Source organism: Camelus dromedarius, chromosome 3 (genome assembly GCF_036321535.1).
Source record: "Camelus dromedarius isolate mCamDro1 chromosome 3, mCamDro1.pat, whole genome shotgun sequence".
Lineage (NCBI taxonomy): Eukaryota > Metazoa > Chordata > Mammalia > Artiodactyla > Camelidae > Camelus > Camelus dromedarius.
Window position 1 is genome coordinate 89,720,055 of NC_087438.1, and position 17,693 is coordinate 89,737,747.

The 17,693-nt window shown below is 41.8% G+C and overlaps 1 protein-coding gene and 1 long non-coding RNA gene across 2 annotated transcripts in view; one reads left to right on the forward strand and one right to left on the reverse strand.

Moving 5' to 3' along the window:
- Positions 1-11,851: 11,851 nt before the first annotated feature.
- On the reverse strand, positions 11,852-13,611 carry LOC116152270 (uncharacterized). The gene is made up of 3 exons (XR_010379924.1): positions 13,566-13,611; positions 12,246-12,569; positions 11,852-11,936 (listed from the first exon to the last, which is right to left on the reverse strand). It is a non-coding gene; the product is annotated as an uncharacterized LOC116152270 (long non-coding RNA).
- ADAMTS19 (ADAM metallopeptidase with thrombospondin type 1 motif 19) overlaps positions 12,213-17,693 on the forward strand; it is a 222,596-nt gene continuing 217,115 nt past the window's right edge. The window contains exons 1-2 of the mRNA XM_031448946.2: positions 12,213-12,303; positions 12,929-13,581. Coding sequence (XP_031304806.2) covers positions 12,213-12,303; positions 12,929-13,581 — 744 coding nt within the window. The remainder of the gene's footprint in view (positions 12,304-12,928; positions 13,582-17,693) is intronic.

Consider the following 17,693-nt stretch of genomic DNA (forward strand, 5'->3'; position numbering starts at 1 on the left):
TGTATACAGACGTGAGTGGTATATTAAAAGGCCTGAAGTATGGTCTTCTGTTGTTTACAAAGCTGAAGAACTTTATTATGACATAATTTACTGATTGGAGGATTGAGGTCCTCATTTTTGGTTTTTAATCTTGGTCTCTTTTACTATTGAGAGAACTTAAAATGCCTTTTAGGGAGACTCAATTCCTGTATTGCATTTTATACGTAATCCAAACAAAACTGAGATAACTCAGGCCCCGTGGTGCGCTCAGAAATAAAACGCAAGTTCCATATTCCCACCCCTTCTTTTTATTGGTAAAAGAATAGCAAAAAAAATGTCTATACACTTTAAAATGATGCAAAGTTTATATAACACATGACAAAACTTTGTAATAATCTTTTTTCTTTTATAAACCTTTTCAAAATCCATTCGTCACAGCATGGAAGTTGCCACTTTCTCTACAAGTTCAACAAAACTCAGTGTTTACAAGATCTTTTCTTTCTTGTTACCTCTTCTTTCCTTTCCAGGTAGGATTTTTCTTCTATTCGTTCTTCGCACCACCTGGATTTGAAAACTAGCTTTCATCTTATAAGTAACTGCTTGTTGTGCTGAGCAGGGGGAAGTTAGCACAACTCTTAGAAGGCGAGGGAGAGGGAGGGCTCTGCATATTTATACAATTTTGTCTGTCATACAGTATGATGCTGACGTTTGTCAATATGTTTTTGTTTTATAATAGTCTGGAAGGCACAAAACCAACAGTGATCATTCCTAGGGAGCAGGATTGTGGGATAGTTCGAGGGAGCTGGGTGAAGTCACCCATTGAACAGACAATTACAAATAAATACTAGATCACAGGAGACTGTGAGTAGAAAACCAGGTACTATGTTGGCATAGAGCAGTGAACCTAACCTGCTACTTATTATGCTTGAGGAAGGGAAGAGGAGAGGTGTGTGCAAAAAATAATTAGGAGCTAAGCTAATGTGCAGGATGGGAAGGGACATGTTTCAGGCAGAGGGAACAGCATGTGTAGTCCTGAGGCTAAATAAATCATACTATGTTTTAAGAATTGAAAGAAGTCCAAATGGTGATGGAACTGAAGAAAGGAAATGACTCAGATTACACAGGGCCTTTAGGTTAAGTTAAGGAGACTGGATTTTGTTCTAGGAAGTTACTGACGAATTTTAGTAAGAGGACTTTATTTTCGCTTCAAATGACCATTGTCTACAGAGTGAAAATTGGATTGTAGTGGAGACAAAGTGAACACAAGAAACAGGTGAGTTGGTGTTATAGCATCTCCAATGGGAAATGATTGGTTAAGGGTAGATGTGTTGGAAGAGAGTAAATGAATTTAGGAGCTATTTAAAAGAAGTGAAAATGCTATGACTTAATGACCAATTGCATGTTGGTGCTAAGAAAAAAAAAAAGATGAACTAGTCAAGGATGATTCCCTGGGCTCATGGTTTGGGCATCCAGATGGATGGACTTACCTGGCGGTAAGCTCTTACCTGGGCAGTCCTGAAGGAGAATCCCTAATTCCTGTGCATATACGCATGAATGTCTAAGATGGAAGCACTGAGAATGTTACATATTCATCTTAAGCCTTTCTTTATATGGGTTTATTGAGATATAATTCACGCACAATAAATTTCACTAATGTTAAGTCTACAATTTGAATGAGTTTTGAAAACTACAGTCATGTCACCAGTACCATACTCATGATACAGAACATTCCCCTCACCCAAGAAAAGTTCTCTCACACCCCTTTGCCCCTCTGCACCCTCAGGCCAGCCCTGGTTCCTGGCACTGGTCTGTTTTCTGTCACTTTACCTCTTCTAGACTTTCATATAAATGGAAGCTTCCTTCACCTAGAATAATGCCTCTGAGATTCACACACATTGCTGCATATATCAGCACCATGTTTGTTGCTGCAAATGTTTGTTTCACTTTATTGCCCAAGGGTAGAGTGAAATGTGTTTATCCATTCCACAGTTGATGGACATACGGGTTTTTTCCACGTCTGTGGCTACTGTGGATAAAAAGCTGGTATGAAAATTCTGGTAGTCTTCTGCATAGACGAATCCACTTCTCTTGGTAAATATGTAGGAACTGAGTTGTTGGGTTGAATGATAAACGTGTGTTTAAGAAGAAACTGTCAAACTTTTTTCCAAAGTGGCTGTACTGTTTTGCGTTCACATCAGTAATGCATGAGAGTTCCAGCTATTATACTATCCTAGCAAATACTTGGTATTGTAGATATTTTAAATTTTCTCCATTCTAATGGGTGTGTAGCATTGACTACCTGTGGTTTTAGTTTGCATTCACTGTTTATTTCTCTAGTTACTCATGATATTGGGTATCTATATATAAAAATATGAAACGTTACCCTACCTCATCTCATGTACTGAAATTAGATCAAAATGGACCATAAACCTACGTACAAGAGGAAAACCTTTAACCCTTCTATAGAAGAAAGTATAGGACAAAAGCACTTGATCTTGGGTTATACAAAAATGCCTTAAGAAACCAAGAGGACAAACCATAAAGGGCAAATTAATAAACTAGGCTTTATCAAAATTAAAACATTTGCTCTTCAGAAGATGTTGTTTAGTAAATGAAAAGGCAAGCCACCGACTAGGAGAAAATGTTTACAGAATATACAGTTGCCAAAAGATTCTCTCTCCCTCTCCCCCTCTCCCTCTTTTCTTCTCTCCCTCTTCTGGTTTGCATGGGTTTGGATGAGAACTCTGCTGTCCTTCTTATCTTTGCCTATCTACATAGTGTCTTTTTTTCTTCTGGCTGCTTTTGAGATTTTTCTGTTTTTCTTTTGTTTTCAGCAATTTTATTAAGATGTGCGTTAGCATAGTTTTCATTAGGTACGCTCTGCTTGCATATGTATGTTTATAATTTTTATCAAATTAGGACAATCATCAGCTTTATTTCTTCAAATAGTTTACTTTCTGCTTCCATTTCTTCTCTCCCTCTATGACTCCAACTACTCATATGTTGGATTATTTGTTATTATCCCATAGCTCACCACTGTTCAAGTCATTTCTTCTTATATTTTTCTTTCTGTGCTTCACTTGGGATAATTTCTATTGCTATGTCTTCAGCTTTACTAATCTTCTTTTCCTGAAGTGTCTAATCTCCTTTTAATCCCACCTGATGTGTATTTCATTCAAAATATTGTATTTTTTTTAATCTCTAGAGTTTCCAGTTGGGTCTTTTAAACTTCCCTCCTCATCAGGTTTGTGTTTTCCTCTATCTTCTTATAAAGTTACAGCATATCTACAATAGCTGTTTTAATTATTGTGTTGGCTCATTCTATTACTTTTGTCATATCTGGATCTATTTTTACTAATTGATTTTCTTCCTTGTTATGGGAAACATTTTTCTGCTGTATGCATGTTTATTGTTTATTGGCTTCCAGAGAATGAGAAATTTACATCCTTACTGCTGCTTATTATTGTTATTTATTTAAATACAGTGGACTTTATTCCAGCAGGCAATTAAGTTGCTTGGAATCAGATGGATTATGGTGAGGCTTACTTTTAAGGATTATTATGATGGGCTCAAATCAGTTTTAAGTACAAGGCTAATTTAGCCCTGCTATTAAGCAAATAATGTTTTAAGAGCACTGTCAAATGCCCCTGGCATTATGAGGTTCTTCCCCTGTAGCTGGTGGGAATACACAGAACTTGACGTATTGTTTGCCCTCATGCTTTCTGCCTTTTCCCCCTAGACTGTGGATGGTTTCTTCACACACATGTACAAATCAGAGCACAGTTACTTTGAAGTTCACTCAGCAACACCAGAGTTCCTCTTCTCTGTGGTAGTTGTAAGAATATGTCCACAAATTCTTTGACATTCCTTCCCTCAGATAGTGGAATTTAGTTCTCTCCCCTTAGATGCACGTTGGACTTTGACCCATGTCTGACAAAAAGATCATAGCAGAAGCGAGGGGGTAGTGTGGTTAGGCTGTCCCAATATTGTGGCTTTCTTCTTGTGTGCACTGTCTTGCTCCCTCTTGGATAGTTGCTCCGAGGGAAGCCAGAACCTGCAGGGCCCAGTGACATCATCACCACCTATAGCCTGTAGCTCTTAGCTGGAATTTTATGAAAAAGCTTGAGTTAGAGCTACCCAGATAAATCCTACCTAGAGTCTTGACACGAAGAGACTGTGTAAGATAATAAATGTTTATTTTTTTAAATGCTAAGTTTTGGGGGTAACTTTTTATGTAGCAATAGATAATAATACACATTTTGTTACACTGAAGTAAGTGTTGCTGTACGAACAGCTAAAATTGTGAGAATGGCCCTGGAGCTGGGCAGTGGTCATTGAGATTATCAGTGAAAGCTTAAAATCCCTTGAAGAAGCTCTACTTGAGGTTTTATTTTGAAATAGTTTGGTACTCAGAAAATTTGTAAATATAATACAGATAATTTCTATGTATCTGTCATCCAATTTCTAACAATGACAGTGTCTAATATAACCACAGTACATTATCCGTACTGGGAAATTGAGACTGATGATATTTTTAAGTAAACTACAGGCCTTGTATCTCACCAGGTGCGTGTGTATAGTGCTATGAGATACTCCCATGCATAGATTTGTGTAACAACAACCATGATTAAGATGCAGAACTATTCCATTATCATAATAAAACTCACTTTTTCCACTTATTTATAGACACAAACTCCTCCCCAACATAATCCCGGGTGGCCACTGATATGTTCTCCATCACCACAATTTTGCCATTTCAAGAATAACTTGTAAATAGAATCATACAGCAAGCCACCTTTTGAGAGTGACTTTACATTCAACATAATGCGAGATCCATTCTATAATATATTTGTTTAACATATGAGTCCCAATTGATTCCACATTCTTGTCAGCACTTTAAATTGTCAATATTTTGTATTTTAGCCATTCTAATAGGTATGTGATGGATTTAATCACGGTTTTAATATGCATTTTTCTACCAATTACTGATGTTTAACATTTTTTCATGTGCTTATTGGTTATGTATATACTTGCTATTCAAGTATTTTGTCTATTTTCCTGTTAGATTGCTTGTTTTCTTAGTAATTATTTCAAAGATTTTTAAAAATATCCTGAATATAAATCCTTTGTCAGATACGTGGCTTTCAAATATCTTCTCCCAGTCTGTGACCCATCTCTTAACTGGGTGTTTTTCCAGAGAAAATGCTTTTAATTTTGATGAATTCCAATCTATCATTTTTAAATGGCTTTATTTTTATTTTAAAAATTATTATTTTTTTATGGATTCTGCTTTTGGTGTCATGTCTAAGAACTCTTTGTTTAATCCTGTTAAGACCAAAGATTATATTCCATGTTTCCTTCTAGAGGTTTTATGGTTATTTTTGAGTTTTGAGTTAATTTTTCTGTAAGATATGAGATTCAAGTCAAGATTATATTTACTATTTTTTTGTCATTGGTGTCCAGTTGTTTCAAACCCATTTGTTGAAGAGACTACCCCTTCTCCAGTGGATTGCTTTCGCACCTCTTTCAAACATTAGTTGACTAATTATGTGAAAATGTCTTTGGATTCTCTACTCTGACCTACTAATCTATGGAGTCCCACCATCTCTTGGTTACTGTAGCTATAGAGTAGACCTTAATATTAGGTGGTGGTGGGTCCTCAGACTTTACTCTCTTTCATCAACTTTTTCACTATTTTCGGTTCTTTCTGTTTCCATATATACTTAAAAATCAGTTTGTCTACATCTAGACAATAATCCTGCTGGGATACTGATAAGAATTGCTATCAAAAAGATACTTGCAGCTGAATTGTCATCTTTAATTTGTTTATTCTTCCAAACCACAAGCCCAGTAAGTCTCTCTATTTATTTAGGTCTTTAATTTTTATTAATGTTTTGTGGTCTTCAGCATGTAAATCCTATACATGTTTGATTACATTTACACTAAATATTTCATTGTGTTGGAGCTAATGTAAATGTTACTGAATTTTAACTTTAGTTTCCAAATGTTCACTGCTAGCATAGAGAACTATGGTTGATTTCTGGTGTTGACCTTGTGTCCTGTGATCTTGCTTATTACTCCAGGAATTTTTAAATATTTATTTTGAGGATTTTCTAACAGAAACAAGGAGAATTTTATTTGTCTTTTTCTAATGTGTATTACTTTTATTTCTTTATTTTATTTTATTTTATTATTATTATTATTATTTTTTTTTGCTTTAGTATACTAGTTAGGATTTCTAATATGCTGAATAGGAGTGATGAGAGCGGATATCTATGCCTTGATCTCAATTTTAGAGGGTTAGCATTCAGTCTTTCGCTCTTAGTTGCAATTTTTAAAAATAAGTATTTTCTATACAGTTTGAAGAATTTCCCTTCTACTCCTATTCCAATTTGCTGAGCATTTTAATCATGAATGGATGTTGAATTTGTAAAATGCCTTTTCTGCATCAATTGGTATAGTCATGTGGTTTTCTTCTTTAGCCTGTTGTTATGGTGGATTACATTGATTGATTCTGGAATATTGAACTAGCCTTGCATTTCTTAAAAACCTCACTGGTCATATTACATTATTCTTTTTTATATGTTGCTGGATTCAATTTGCTAATATTTTGTTGATTTTGCATCTATATTCATGAAATACATTGGTCTGTATTTTCCCTTTTTGTACTGGCTTTGTCTGGTTTTGGTATGAGGGTAATGCCAGCCTCATAAAATTAGTTACAAAGTGTGGTCTTCTATTTTCTGGAAAAGATTATGTAGAATTGGTGTAACTTTAAAAACAAATGTTCAGTAGAATTAACCATCGAAACCATCTGGAACTACGGATTTCTTTTCTGAAAGTTTTTAAACTACAAATTTAATGTTTTTAATACCTTGAAAAAGCTTTTAATTGAAGCCATATGATGTTTGGTAAGGCTATAGGTAGAGGCTTGTAGGAAAGTGAGGTAAATATTGGAAACTAAAGGAAAAGGAATCCTTTTTGTGTAATGACATTACGTTTAGCAACACTGTTGTCTGCAGTAGACAAATGGGCCTAATGAACTGATTCATCAACCTAAGGTTATTTGCAAAATTTTTTTGAAGGTGCCACCTGGTTTATTCTTTCTAACACAAAATGTGAAAGGTGAGAGAAACAAAAGAAAAACTATTAACACAAGTCAGCCAGGATCTGATGTCTCTGAAAAATTTCAACCTCCTTTCCTGGGAAATAATGCCAATATTAAGATCAAACTGCATCAGATCAAAGATAAGATCCAGGGCACTTTTAGGAGAGCATGGCCTAATGATGAAGCCAAGGGTGTAACTGTAATCTTTCGTTAAGAACTAATAAAGATCACACGGTGGCTATTCAGAGTATTTTTTAGTCAGAGTGAAGGCCCTCTCAAGTGCTTAACTGTGTATCTCGCAGATCCTTTCAGTTAAACAACAGGGCTCCTAAGAAGTCTAAGAGCACTGTCTCTCAGCTCACGGTAGGGAAGGGTTTATCTCACAAGAGATTTGAGGTTGTGGTTGTTACCTAATGAGGTGAACCCATAAAGATTCACAGAAGACCCACAAAGTTTGAAAAACAGAATTACATATGCAGAAACATTTCTGGTCAGAAGGGGACAGAAATTATATAAAATGATACAGAGTTGTTGGCACCATAAATTCTACTGCCAGGAAGTCAACTGAGAAAACTATGCAGTCACAAATGCACACTACTTTTCATGAAAATGGAAGGATGACTCAGAGGGTAGATAGAAACCCCCAGAGGACAGAGCCCCAAGCCATGGAGAATTATTCAGACCCTGAGAAATAGGCAAGGAACTTTACATTTTCCCGGTTGGATTTTAGAATTGCTGTGGACCAGTGACTCCTTTTTGCCTCCTCCTTCCCTCCCTTTTGAGCAGAAATGTTTATACCAATTACTCTCTGCTTGTCCCACCACAATATATTGGGTGTATAAGCGGCAGATAAATTGTTACTTTAATTTCACAAGTTTATAGAGAGAGGACTAAATTCAAGGAACTCTACTTAATGAGCTACACTGAAGACGTTCATGTACACCTAGCCAGCATTCAGACGGTAAGATTCTGGACTTTGAGCTCATGTTTTAATAAGATGAGCCTTTGATAGTGTTGGGAGAGGATGAATATACTTTGCACAAGACGGGAGTGCAAATAATTTTTTTGCCAGAGGATATAAGTGCCCTCTGATGGTTTTTAAAATATGTCCATAAATTCTTTGTAGAACTTCCCCCTTTGAGGGTAGGTTGGACTTAGTAATTTGTTTCCAATGAATAGACTATGGTAGACGTGATGATATGCCGTCTTCATTAGGTTATAAAAAGACATAGCTTCCAGTTTTCTCTTGCCTCACTTGTTCTGAGGAAACACATGTAATGAGCAGCCCTATGGAGAGGTCAATGTGACAAAGTTTCCTGCCAACAGTTTCAACGTTTCTTTGAAAATAGAACCTCTGATTTCATTAAGTGTTCAGAAACTATAACCTTGGTCACTAGTTTGAAGTCTTGTGAGAGACCCTGAGCAGAAGAAATATCCTACTTCTAGGTTCCTGGGCCTCAGAAACCATGTGAGATGATAAATGTTTGTTTTAAACCACTAAGTTCCTTACGCAGCAATAGATAACTGCTACACTCTCTATGTAGCTCCCTCCTCTCTGGCACTGTGTCCTCCTGTAAGTTCCAGTCATCTTGCTCTGCCTTCTCAACTCCACTAGTCTTCAGGACTCTGGATTTCTCCTCCCTGTGCTGAAGCTTGGAAATTGGCTCCAGCTGGTAAGCTGGGGGAACTGTGTCTATCACCTATTTGCTCCCCTTCTCTCACAGTCAGAGTCCTCGCCTGCTGTTGTCCAATGTCTGAAAACCAGTGTTTTTACATTTTGTTTCTTTTTCTAATTGCTTCAGATAGGAGTTAAATCTGGTTCCTCTTACTCTGTCATGGTCAGAACTAGTTTACGCCTTGATGTCGATTTAGATGTGAGTGCTACCGGGAGTTGATATCCTCATGCAACACAGTGAAAGAGTTCTTTGCATTTCCTTAAGATTTTAAGGTTTTTTGGAGGGGAAAGGAGATTAGCTTTTGGTCTTGAGAGGCTTCCGGCCAACAGGTGAAGAGAATGAGGAAGGGCTGAAGGCATCAAAGCCAACTTTCTACAGAGAGAAGCCTGGGTTATGAAGTGCAACATATGAGCACCCCGTGTATCAGGACAGTTGGTTTCACTTACTCTGATGCTTTGTCACTTACCTCCACCCCACAAAGGCAGTGCTTGCTTGATGCTAGCTACCATCTGGTGACATACGTAGTGACCTGTCTTAACTAACATATTTTCCCTAGCTGCTCTTTTCTTCCCTCTAAGGTTGGCAATGCACACACATGTCACAGTCCTGCCTTTTCTCCTCTATTTCGCCACATATAATTTACTCAGTTCCAAATCAGGCTAGTTCTTTTTTCACATACATACACACTCAAACCCACTTCTAACTGATGCTCTTATCTGCACATCTGAGTCTCTTCTAGTCAAGCACTAACTCTTCACACAGGTCCTTTCCCTCTTAGGGTTGTTTTCTCCGTAAGCCACATAAATCAGGCTGACAGTAGCTCATCACCAAGGGCTCTAGCCTTGTAATTCTGGGTCAAGGAATTGAAATTGGTATAAAATACCGTACAGAAGTCAATGTCTGTCATCTTCTAAAGCACTTTGGAGGGTTTGCTGAGAATTTCCACACCCATCCAGCATAAATCATTGTATTAGGCAGAGCGGTGTGAAAAAAAGATGTATAAAGAAATCATTCCTACCTTTCCAAAAAATTGATAGTCTTGTAGAAGAAATATGTACATGCATCATCAAAACCCAGATGATTTATGATGGCCTTTGAAAATATACAAATAAATTATAACAGTATTTCAAATGGGAGAAAGAGTAGAGCTAGCTGGGAATTAAGCAAACATTTCTGTAACCATCAATATTAACCTCTACCAAAAGGAAGTGGTATGGGTTATATGCTGGTTGGGGGGTGGGGGGAAGAAGGCAGACGGGGGAACTTAATAGGCAACCTGTGTTTTTAAAGGACATTTAATTTAATCATATGGCTCATCTAAGGAATCATATGGCTCTATTTAAGGAATCACAAATGTATCCCAATAAATGCATACAAATTAATATGAATTCCTTCTACAGTTTTAGATTTTTTGTTGTCATTGTTGTTAAAATATGAGAAACCTTTTATTTAAGACTCATATCCCTGTGGAGGTGTTTCATTGAAACTAGCCTTCTGTCTTAAAATTTTTGCTTTCTTTCTTAGAAATAAACTACCTCTGATTCCTTGTCTAGCTTTAACTCTGTGAAATTGAGTCCCATAAAAAGGAGAGTGTAGGCTCCTAAGAAACCCAGCTATTTCCTAGGTGTCTGGAAACCCACACCCATCCTAGTTACTCCAGTTTTAGAGATTTTATAAGACTAGGTTTGGAGACAAAGACACCTTGAGTGTCTTTGTGTTTGTTTTTAAACTATGGACTAGTCAAAGAAAGTATTCTAGGACCCAGCTTATTCAAACAGTGGCTTGCTTTTGAAATAAGATCATCTGCCTCCCTTAAAGGCACAATAGTCACCTTTGACACCAGGAACAGAAGGTAAAATGACAAAGGATGTGGGGAACCAACCTCATTGCTGGAATTTCTGAAACTGATTTGCATGAACTCTTACTTCTAGGTGTCTGGCCTAGTCCAGAGGATGCAAATGGCCTTTGGGATCAATCACCCTTGAGTCTGGTGTGAAAGGTTTGATGTGTCCAAGAAAGATGTGGAAAGGGGGAGGAGGTACTATGAAGAGCTAGAACAAAGGAAGCAAGAATGTTTAAGGTTCAATTTCTCCCAAAAGAGCAATAGCAAAAACGTTTTAAAAGTGCCAAAAAAAAAAAAAAAAAAAAAAACGTAAAAAAGGCAAAAATAATCTCATTTGGCCTGAGATCTTTAGAATACAGTATTTAATGCTGGTCTCCTTAATCTCACCCTCACTGGAGTGTGTTTGGTGTATATATTTGTGGGAGTTGTGTGTGTGCACACGAGTGAGAGAGCAAGCTGGCAGGAGAGAAACTGATAGCACTGATGAATGGGAAGCGGGAACGATAAGGTGGGATAAGGGGCTCTGAAATGTCAGGGTGTCTACTGTCCTGGGAACCTTTGAAGCACATGCCATGACGAATTACATTATCTCCAGGCTTAGAAAATTCCTAGAGACAAAGATGGGAAGAAAAATCAAAGGTCTTTGGTAAATGGGGCCGCTGCTTTGTGCTCAAGACTCTTAAGTTTGGCTTTGTGTGATGTCCGGATGCGGGGGGGGGGGGGGGGGGAGGGAGAGAATTCCACTGAAGGAGGAGCCAGAGTAAGAGGCTGAGGGCGGGATGGGGGACCTTTTACCTGCACACACCTCAGCAGGGAGGGGGGCTGCTACGTGAGGATGCAAATCCGGCCTCCCCGAGTGGCCAATCGGGAATCAAGTGAGGGTATTTGGGTCCCCACCCCACCCCTACCGGGCGTGTGAGCACGTGTGCGGTGTTCTGGGACCTTTGTCCCGCAAAGTCATACTTGGCGGGCACCCCTTGGTTCCTTCTTCTTGTCAGATCTTCTTGAATCTTATCTTCTCCACACCCCACCTCACGAGTCGTGTCCTCTCCTCATCCTCTTGCAAATCCCCTCCCGCGCCACTGCGGGTAGAAGCCTGCAGCACTCCGGTCCCGAGGAGGGTGCGGAGCCTGGCACACCAGGCTGCTGGGACTGTGGCACCAGCCCCTGGCAGTTCCGCGCGGGTGCAGGCGGCGAGCCTCGGCTCGGACACCGCGGCGCTCCTGCCCGCGCGGGGCAGTCCTCCGCCTGTCCCGAGGCAGCACTGCCCGCCCTGCCCCTGCCGGCTCTCCGCTGACGGTGGGGCTGTCCTGTGGGGCTCCGGAAACTCCTGCAACATCCAGAACGCAGAAAATAAGACTCATCACCTAATCCGCCAGGGAGCCGGAGCGCTGCGGGGCCGCGGCGCTGCCTGCCCCCGCTCCTCCCCCACCCCACCCCCACCCGTGCTCCGGCAGCCTCTCGGAGTCACACAGCACCCCCCCTCCCACCCCCCGGCAGACAAAGGGCCTGGGCAAACTCGCCGCCCGGCCTCCTTGCGCTCCGGGAGGCGGCGGCGCCCGCGGTGGATCGCGCAAGGAGGCGCGCGCGGGGCCGGGAGCGCGGTATGGGGAAGAGCCGCGAGATGCGCCTGACTCACATCTGCTGTTGCTGCCTCCTTTACCAGCTGGGGGTCCTGTCGAATGGGATCGTTTCAGGTAAGTTCTTCCGTGACTTTCGACTTGCTTTACAACTTCCGCAGCGGAAACCGAGAACGCACGGGTCGGCAGGGCTGGTGCAGCTGTGCGCGGTGAGCGGGGCTCAGCGGGCAGCAATCAAAACGAGCGTGCGGGTGCGGATGAGAGCGTCACGCTCGCGAGCGAAGCGCGCTTCTCGTGGCCTCATTTTGACCTCGTGAAATGCTGTTTTCCCCAAAGAGAGTAGTAAGATTCGCAAAGGTACGTTTACAGCACCTGGAGGAAAACTGGCAAGTAAAGAAATTGATAGCAGTGGCTTGCTCTGGCAGATACTTAGAAAAATTTTTAGTTGTGCTGGAGTGTTTGTACCGGTTTTCTTTTACAACAACTAAATGCTGTCACCAAACTTTGCGGCCCCCTCCCCCCTCCCTTTCCCCCATAATCGTACTTTTATTTTGAAAATGCTGGGGTTTGTAATCTGATCGCTAGGCTTCGGGGGTTGCAAGAGTTTCAGGGGCTAGACGGGTGGTCTCCAGCGCGTTACCCGAGAGCTCTGTGTCTGCGCGGAGTGTGAGCTTGGGGATGCTTGTACCACTGGAACCGCGGCACTTTAAGCCCCGCACTTCTCTGTCTGCCCCGCCCGCAGGGCTGCAGTTCGCCCCCGACCGCGAGGAGTGGGAAGTCGTGTTTCCTGCACTCTGGCGCCGGGAGCCGGTGGACGCGGCAGGCGGCAGCGGGGGGAGCGCTGACCCGAGCTGGGTGCGCGGCGCTACGGGCGGCGGAGGCGCCCGTCTGCAGACGGCCGGCAGCTCCCGCGAGGTGCGCTCCGTGGCCCCGGCGCCGCCCCAGGAGCCCGCCGAAGGCCGGTCTGAGCCCCGGCCCGGGCCCCCGCCGCCGGGGGGCGAAGAGGACGAGGAGCTCGAATCTCAGGAGCTGCCGCGGGCAGCCAGCGGGGCTGCCGCCCTGTCCCCGGGCGCCCCGGCCTCGTGGCAGCCGCCGCCGCCCCCACAGCCGCCCCCGTCTCCGCCCCCGGCCCAGCAAGCCGAGCCGGACGGCGAAGAGGTACTGCTGAGGATCCCGGCCTTCTCCCGGGACCTGTACCTGCTGCTCCGGAGAGACGGCCGCTTCCTGGCGCCGCGCTTCGCGGTGGAGCAGCGTCCGAGTCCGGGCCCCGGCCCCACGCGGGCAGCCGCCGCCCCGCGCCCTCCCGCGCCGCCAGACGCCGCCTGCTTCTACACAGGGGCTGTGCTGCGGCACCCCGGCTCGCTGGCCTCTTTCAGTACCTGCGGAGGTGGCCTGGTAAGCGCCTTTCCTTCCTCGGCTCCCCACGTCCCCCCGCCACTCCCCGCCGCCGCCTCCTAGACCGGCCTGATTTGCATGCACCCCATCCCCTTCCAGAGTGCGCCCTGAACTTCGCCCTCGGCTGCACCACCCAGGAGTCTGCACCGTTTACCTCCCGTGGAACATCTCCAGGGCACTCACTGAATCTGAAGGCTAATTGGGTGCATTAATAGCCCTCTCCTTCTAGATGGTTATGTTTCTTCGCAATACCTCGTGAAACTGTCTCCTTGTAACCCTTCCCACTGGTTTTCTTTCTTTTTGTTTTTCAAAATAAGCCCACCACGTGGTGTCTTTTAGGAGATTGGAAGACAGCCAACCTGCTCACTGCTGGGTCTCCTCCTTGTTGGCCCCTCACCCCTAGTTTCTCATCTGTTATCTCATAGTTGTTTTTTTTTTCAAGCCCTACTTCAAAGTTGTCAGAACAGTCCTCTAGAGAATGACATTCTGACAGCTGTCTGGAATTTAAACACATCCACTCTCACGCAGGACACCTGTTCGCTGTTGCTGTGAGAAACGAGTTGAGAAGGAGTTAACTCAAAGGCTGGGAGCAGTTGACTAATGGATGATATTAGAATCCAGTCAGTCCTTGCAAGGTTATGGGTCTGTGATTTAACATTTCTTTTCTAAGGTTTACATTTTATTTGGCAGTAGTTTCTTTTCTGCTCTCCATTCCATGGAGGAAAATGGCAGGGGTGAGAGCCTGCCTAAGAGGCTTTTTGGAACTAGAAAGTAAAAGCCATTTGCTGTGTCTGAACAATAGAGATCATCATTTGATTTTACCCCCTCCTTTTTGACCCAGGGTTTGGGATAATTGTTACCTCCTGTAAGCTGGCCTTTACTTTGTGGTAAAATATACATAACATAAAAATCGGCTTTAACCATTATTTATATGTACAGTTCAGAGGCGTTAAGTACATTCACATTGTTGGGCAGCCATCATCACCATGGACTTTATTGTTGGTTGAAGGCAAAACCCCACAAAATGCTGTAAACACCCATGTGGTTGGTGGCTGCGTTTTGGTGTTCCTAGTGAGCCGCTGATGAAATCCCCAGGACTCATCTGAAAGCAACCTGCTCATTTGGAGAAAAAAATCCACTAGGAGAAAATACCGGCACAATCAAAGCCAATCGAAGCCGTAAAATGGAAAAAGATGGTTAAAACTCCAAACAAAATGAAACTGGAAATTTTTACCTATGCCCTTCTAAGGTCCCATAGTCAAATGATGTAAAATGCTGGACAGGGCTATATTTTACCAGATGCTCATAATGATGAATATTCAAATATGGACATTTTTAGCCATGAGTGAAAAAAACTGGCATGGAAAAATACATGAAGAACTTTTAAAAATGTTTTTTGTGGAACTGATGTTTGAACACTTCACTGGGGAGAACATTTTGTGGGGATTTCATTGTCCACCAGTTTTTGGCCAGGGATTAAATGATTACATATAGAAAGTTCCTGGTGTGGTAGAAGCAATAGGGGATAAAGCATTTCACTGTGTTGAAATGTGGGCTTTTGGTCAGATTTTCCAAATGAGCTATGCCTTCTCTCCATACTTAAAGGAGCAAAGTTAGAATTATGAGTAGGTTTTTCATAGACTGAACAGGAGTTTGACATACCTCCCTGTTTATCATGTTGGACTTTTCCTATTAGCCACATATGTATATGTTCTGAACTGGGAAGTCTTTGTTATTGAGGAAAACTGACGTTGCCAGCAATATAGTATAGCAGTCAGACTTTGAGTAAAAAGTTAGGCAAATAGCCAAGAAGGGCGGGTTTGTTACTCCAGACTCTCCCATGCCAGCCCTTTCGCTTACGAGGGTGTTTTAGGCAAAGAGAAGGCATAATTTGTTATCCGAGCTCAGACATTGGTTTGTTCCTGATGTTTGACAAGGCCCTTTCCTCTCTAGGCTTCAGTTTTCACAAGTGAAATGAGAGGACTGGGTGATTGAATTAAAGCTGGATGATAGAATTAAAATTTTACTGGATGCTTAATGTATTCTAGGTTCTGTGTTAGGGGCTCACAGATGAGAAGGACATCATATATATTTTATACAGTACGTTTTGTCGTCATGAAACAGTGACATACCAGCATGATAAATCAAATGTTAGGCCCGAGGTTAAATCATGCTTGGGGAGGTGGGGAAGGCTTCCCAAGGCGGATAGCATTTCAGTGGACTTTGAAGCATGGAGAGCCTTTCCCCAGGCAGAAAAGGGCTGAGAGTGTTTTAGAACGAGGGAAGAGACTGAGTGGAGAGGTGGAAATGCAGACTTATCAAGGGAATGAAAAAAAATATAAAAAATTCCTGTGATGAGGCCGCAAGGTACAATAAGGGGAAGTGATCCTAAAATGTCTCCTGAGAACAGGCCTCCAAAGCCTTGTCTGCTAAGTGTGGGCTTTTTCTGTCCAGCTGTTGAGTATCATAGGACTACATTCTTCCTCCTCTCTGTTTCTAGAATTGTGTGCTCTTGTAATTCTAATGTCAGGAATCGTGATGTCTTTATATGAAGGTGAATTATTTATGAATGCAACTGTCTTTAGTTTGCAGTCAATTTTTTTCCTAGTTAGTAAAGCTTCCGGATTGTCAGTTGCACAGGAAAGAGTAGATCACAAAGTGCACCTTCCCTTCCCCTCTCTCAGGAGCAAGTTTTAAATACACGTGCCTAAACTCAGCACTCTTTGAGTTATTATGTATTTAAAAGGCTCCAGAAGTCTCCATCAAAGGAAATAGAGAGCCAGCTATCCAGTACTGCAAAGTGGTGAACATGTTTGAGCTTGGCCACTTCGTTCTCCAGATAGCAGTCTGACTTGTGCTGTGTAGGGAAAGGTGCTGGAATGCAGATTTCGGGTACAGGTTTGGGGGCTGTCTCTTCAAAGTGCTTAATCTTTCTGGATCTCATTTCCCCTATTTATAAAATGCACAAATTGTACATGTATATCTAGCAATTGATGTATGAAGTGTTCTTACTATTTCTGTTTCCTCTTATTAGTCTGTAAAACTGAATAATAATTTTTGAGCCATATATTAGATCTCATAGGCACATAAATATAATGATACTAAGTGATTAAATATTTATTGAATGACTCCTTTGAGCAAGATGTTGAGTTGTATAGACACTGAGAATAAAACAAGAAGATAGAGAAGCTTTGGTATGTTTCAAGGAGTTCCCGGCCTGGCCTGTCGCTCACTAATATACATAGGGAAATAAAATAGATTGAGTTATGTACAAACGTAGGTATGATCCAAGTGCTTTGATGGTACTACCTTGTTCATCTGTTCATTTCCAGAACATTATAAGATACCTAGTTTTTAGCAGGCATCCAGTAAAAATCACTGAATAAAATATAACACATGCCATACTTCATTATGTTTTAAATAGTAATCTCTAAAAAATTAAAATACAAAAAAACCCCCAACAAATTAAATTCCATGCAAGAGTGAAATAATTATGTTTGCTTCAAAAATACTTGTTTTTATAAAGCACACTTAAGTACTGGGTTAAGGTAAACTAGATCAGTACAGTTGTTTCCTATGGCCCTTTAGATGAACTTGAAATGGCCATCATTAACATTTAGATGATTTTTCCAGAATGATAGATGACTGCTAAAACTTAAATTTTGAGTTTTATAAATTGAGAGTTTTATACAGTAGTCATTTTGATTAGCTCTTGATACAGATTCTACAATCCTGTGTAAATTAAATTGTTTCTCAATTTACTGCCTTCCTTGAATCAAAGTATTTGATGCCATGGCAAGCTTGGAACACTTAAATATGTTGAGGCCTCTGGTACAGGAGAGTGCAGGGAGCGGAAGGGGCCTGAGCGTGGTGGTGCCATTGGCTTTTTCTGGTGTCCGTCCTTGCCATGCATCATATGCCAAATGTGTGTCCCTAGGCAAGAGCAGAATAGGGTAGAGCTTTCCCTGGCATATAGGTGACACCATAGGATGGGGATCCTCCACTCTCAAAAGATGGGCCATTGGCTTTCTGTATCCAGTGGGTGGTTCCACCTGACTCTTCAAATCATTGGAGGAGAACCGGGTAACTGAGTTAGTGGCAACAGCTAGGTA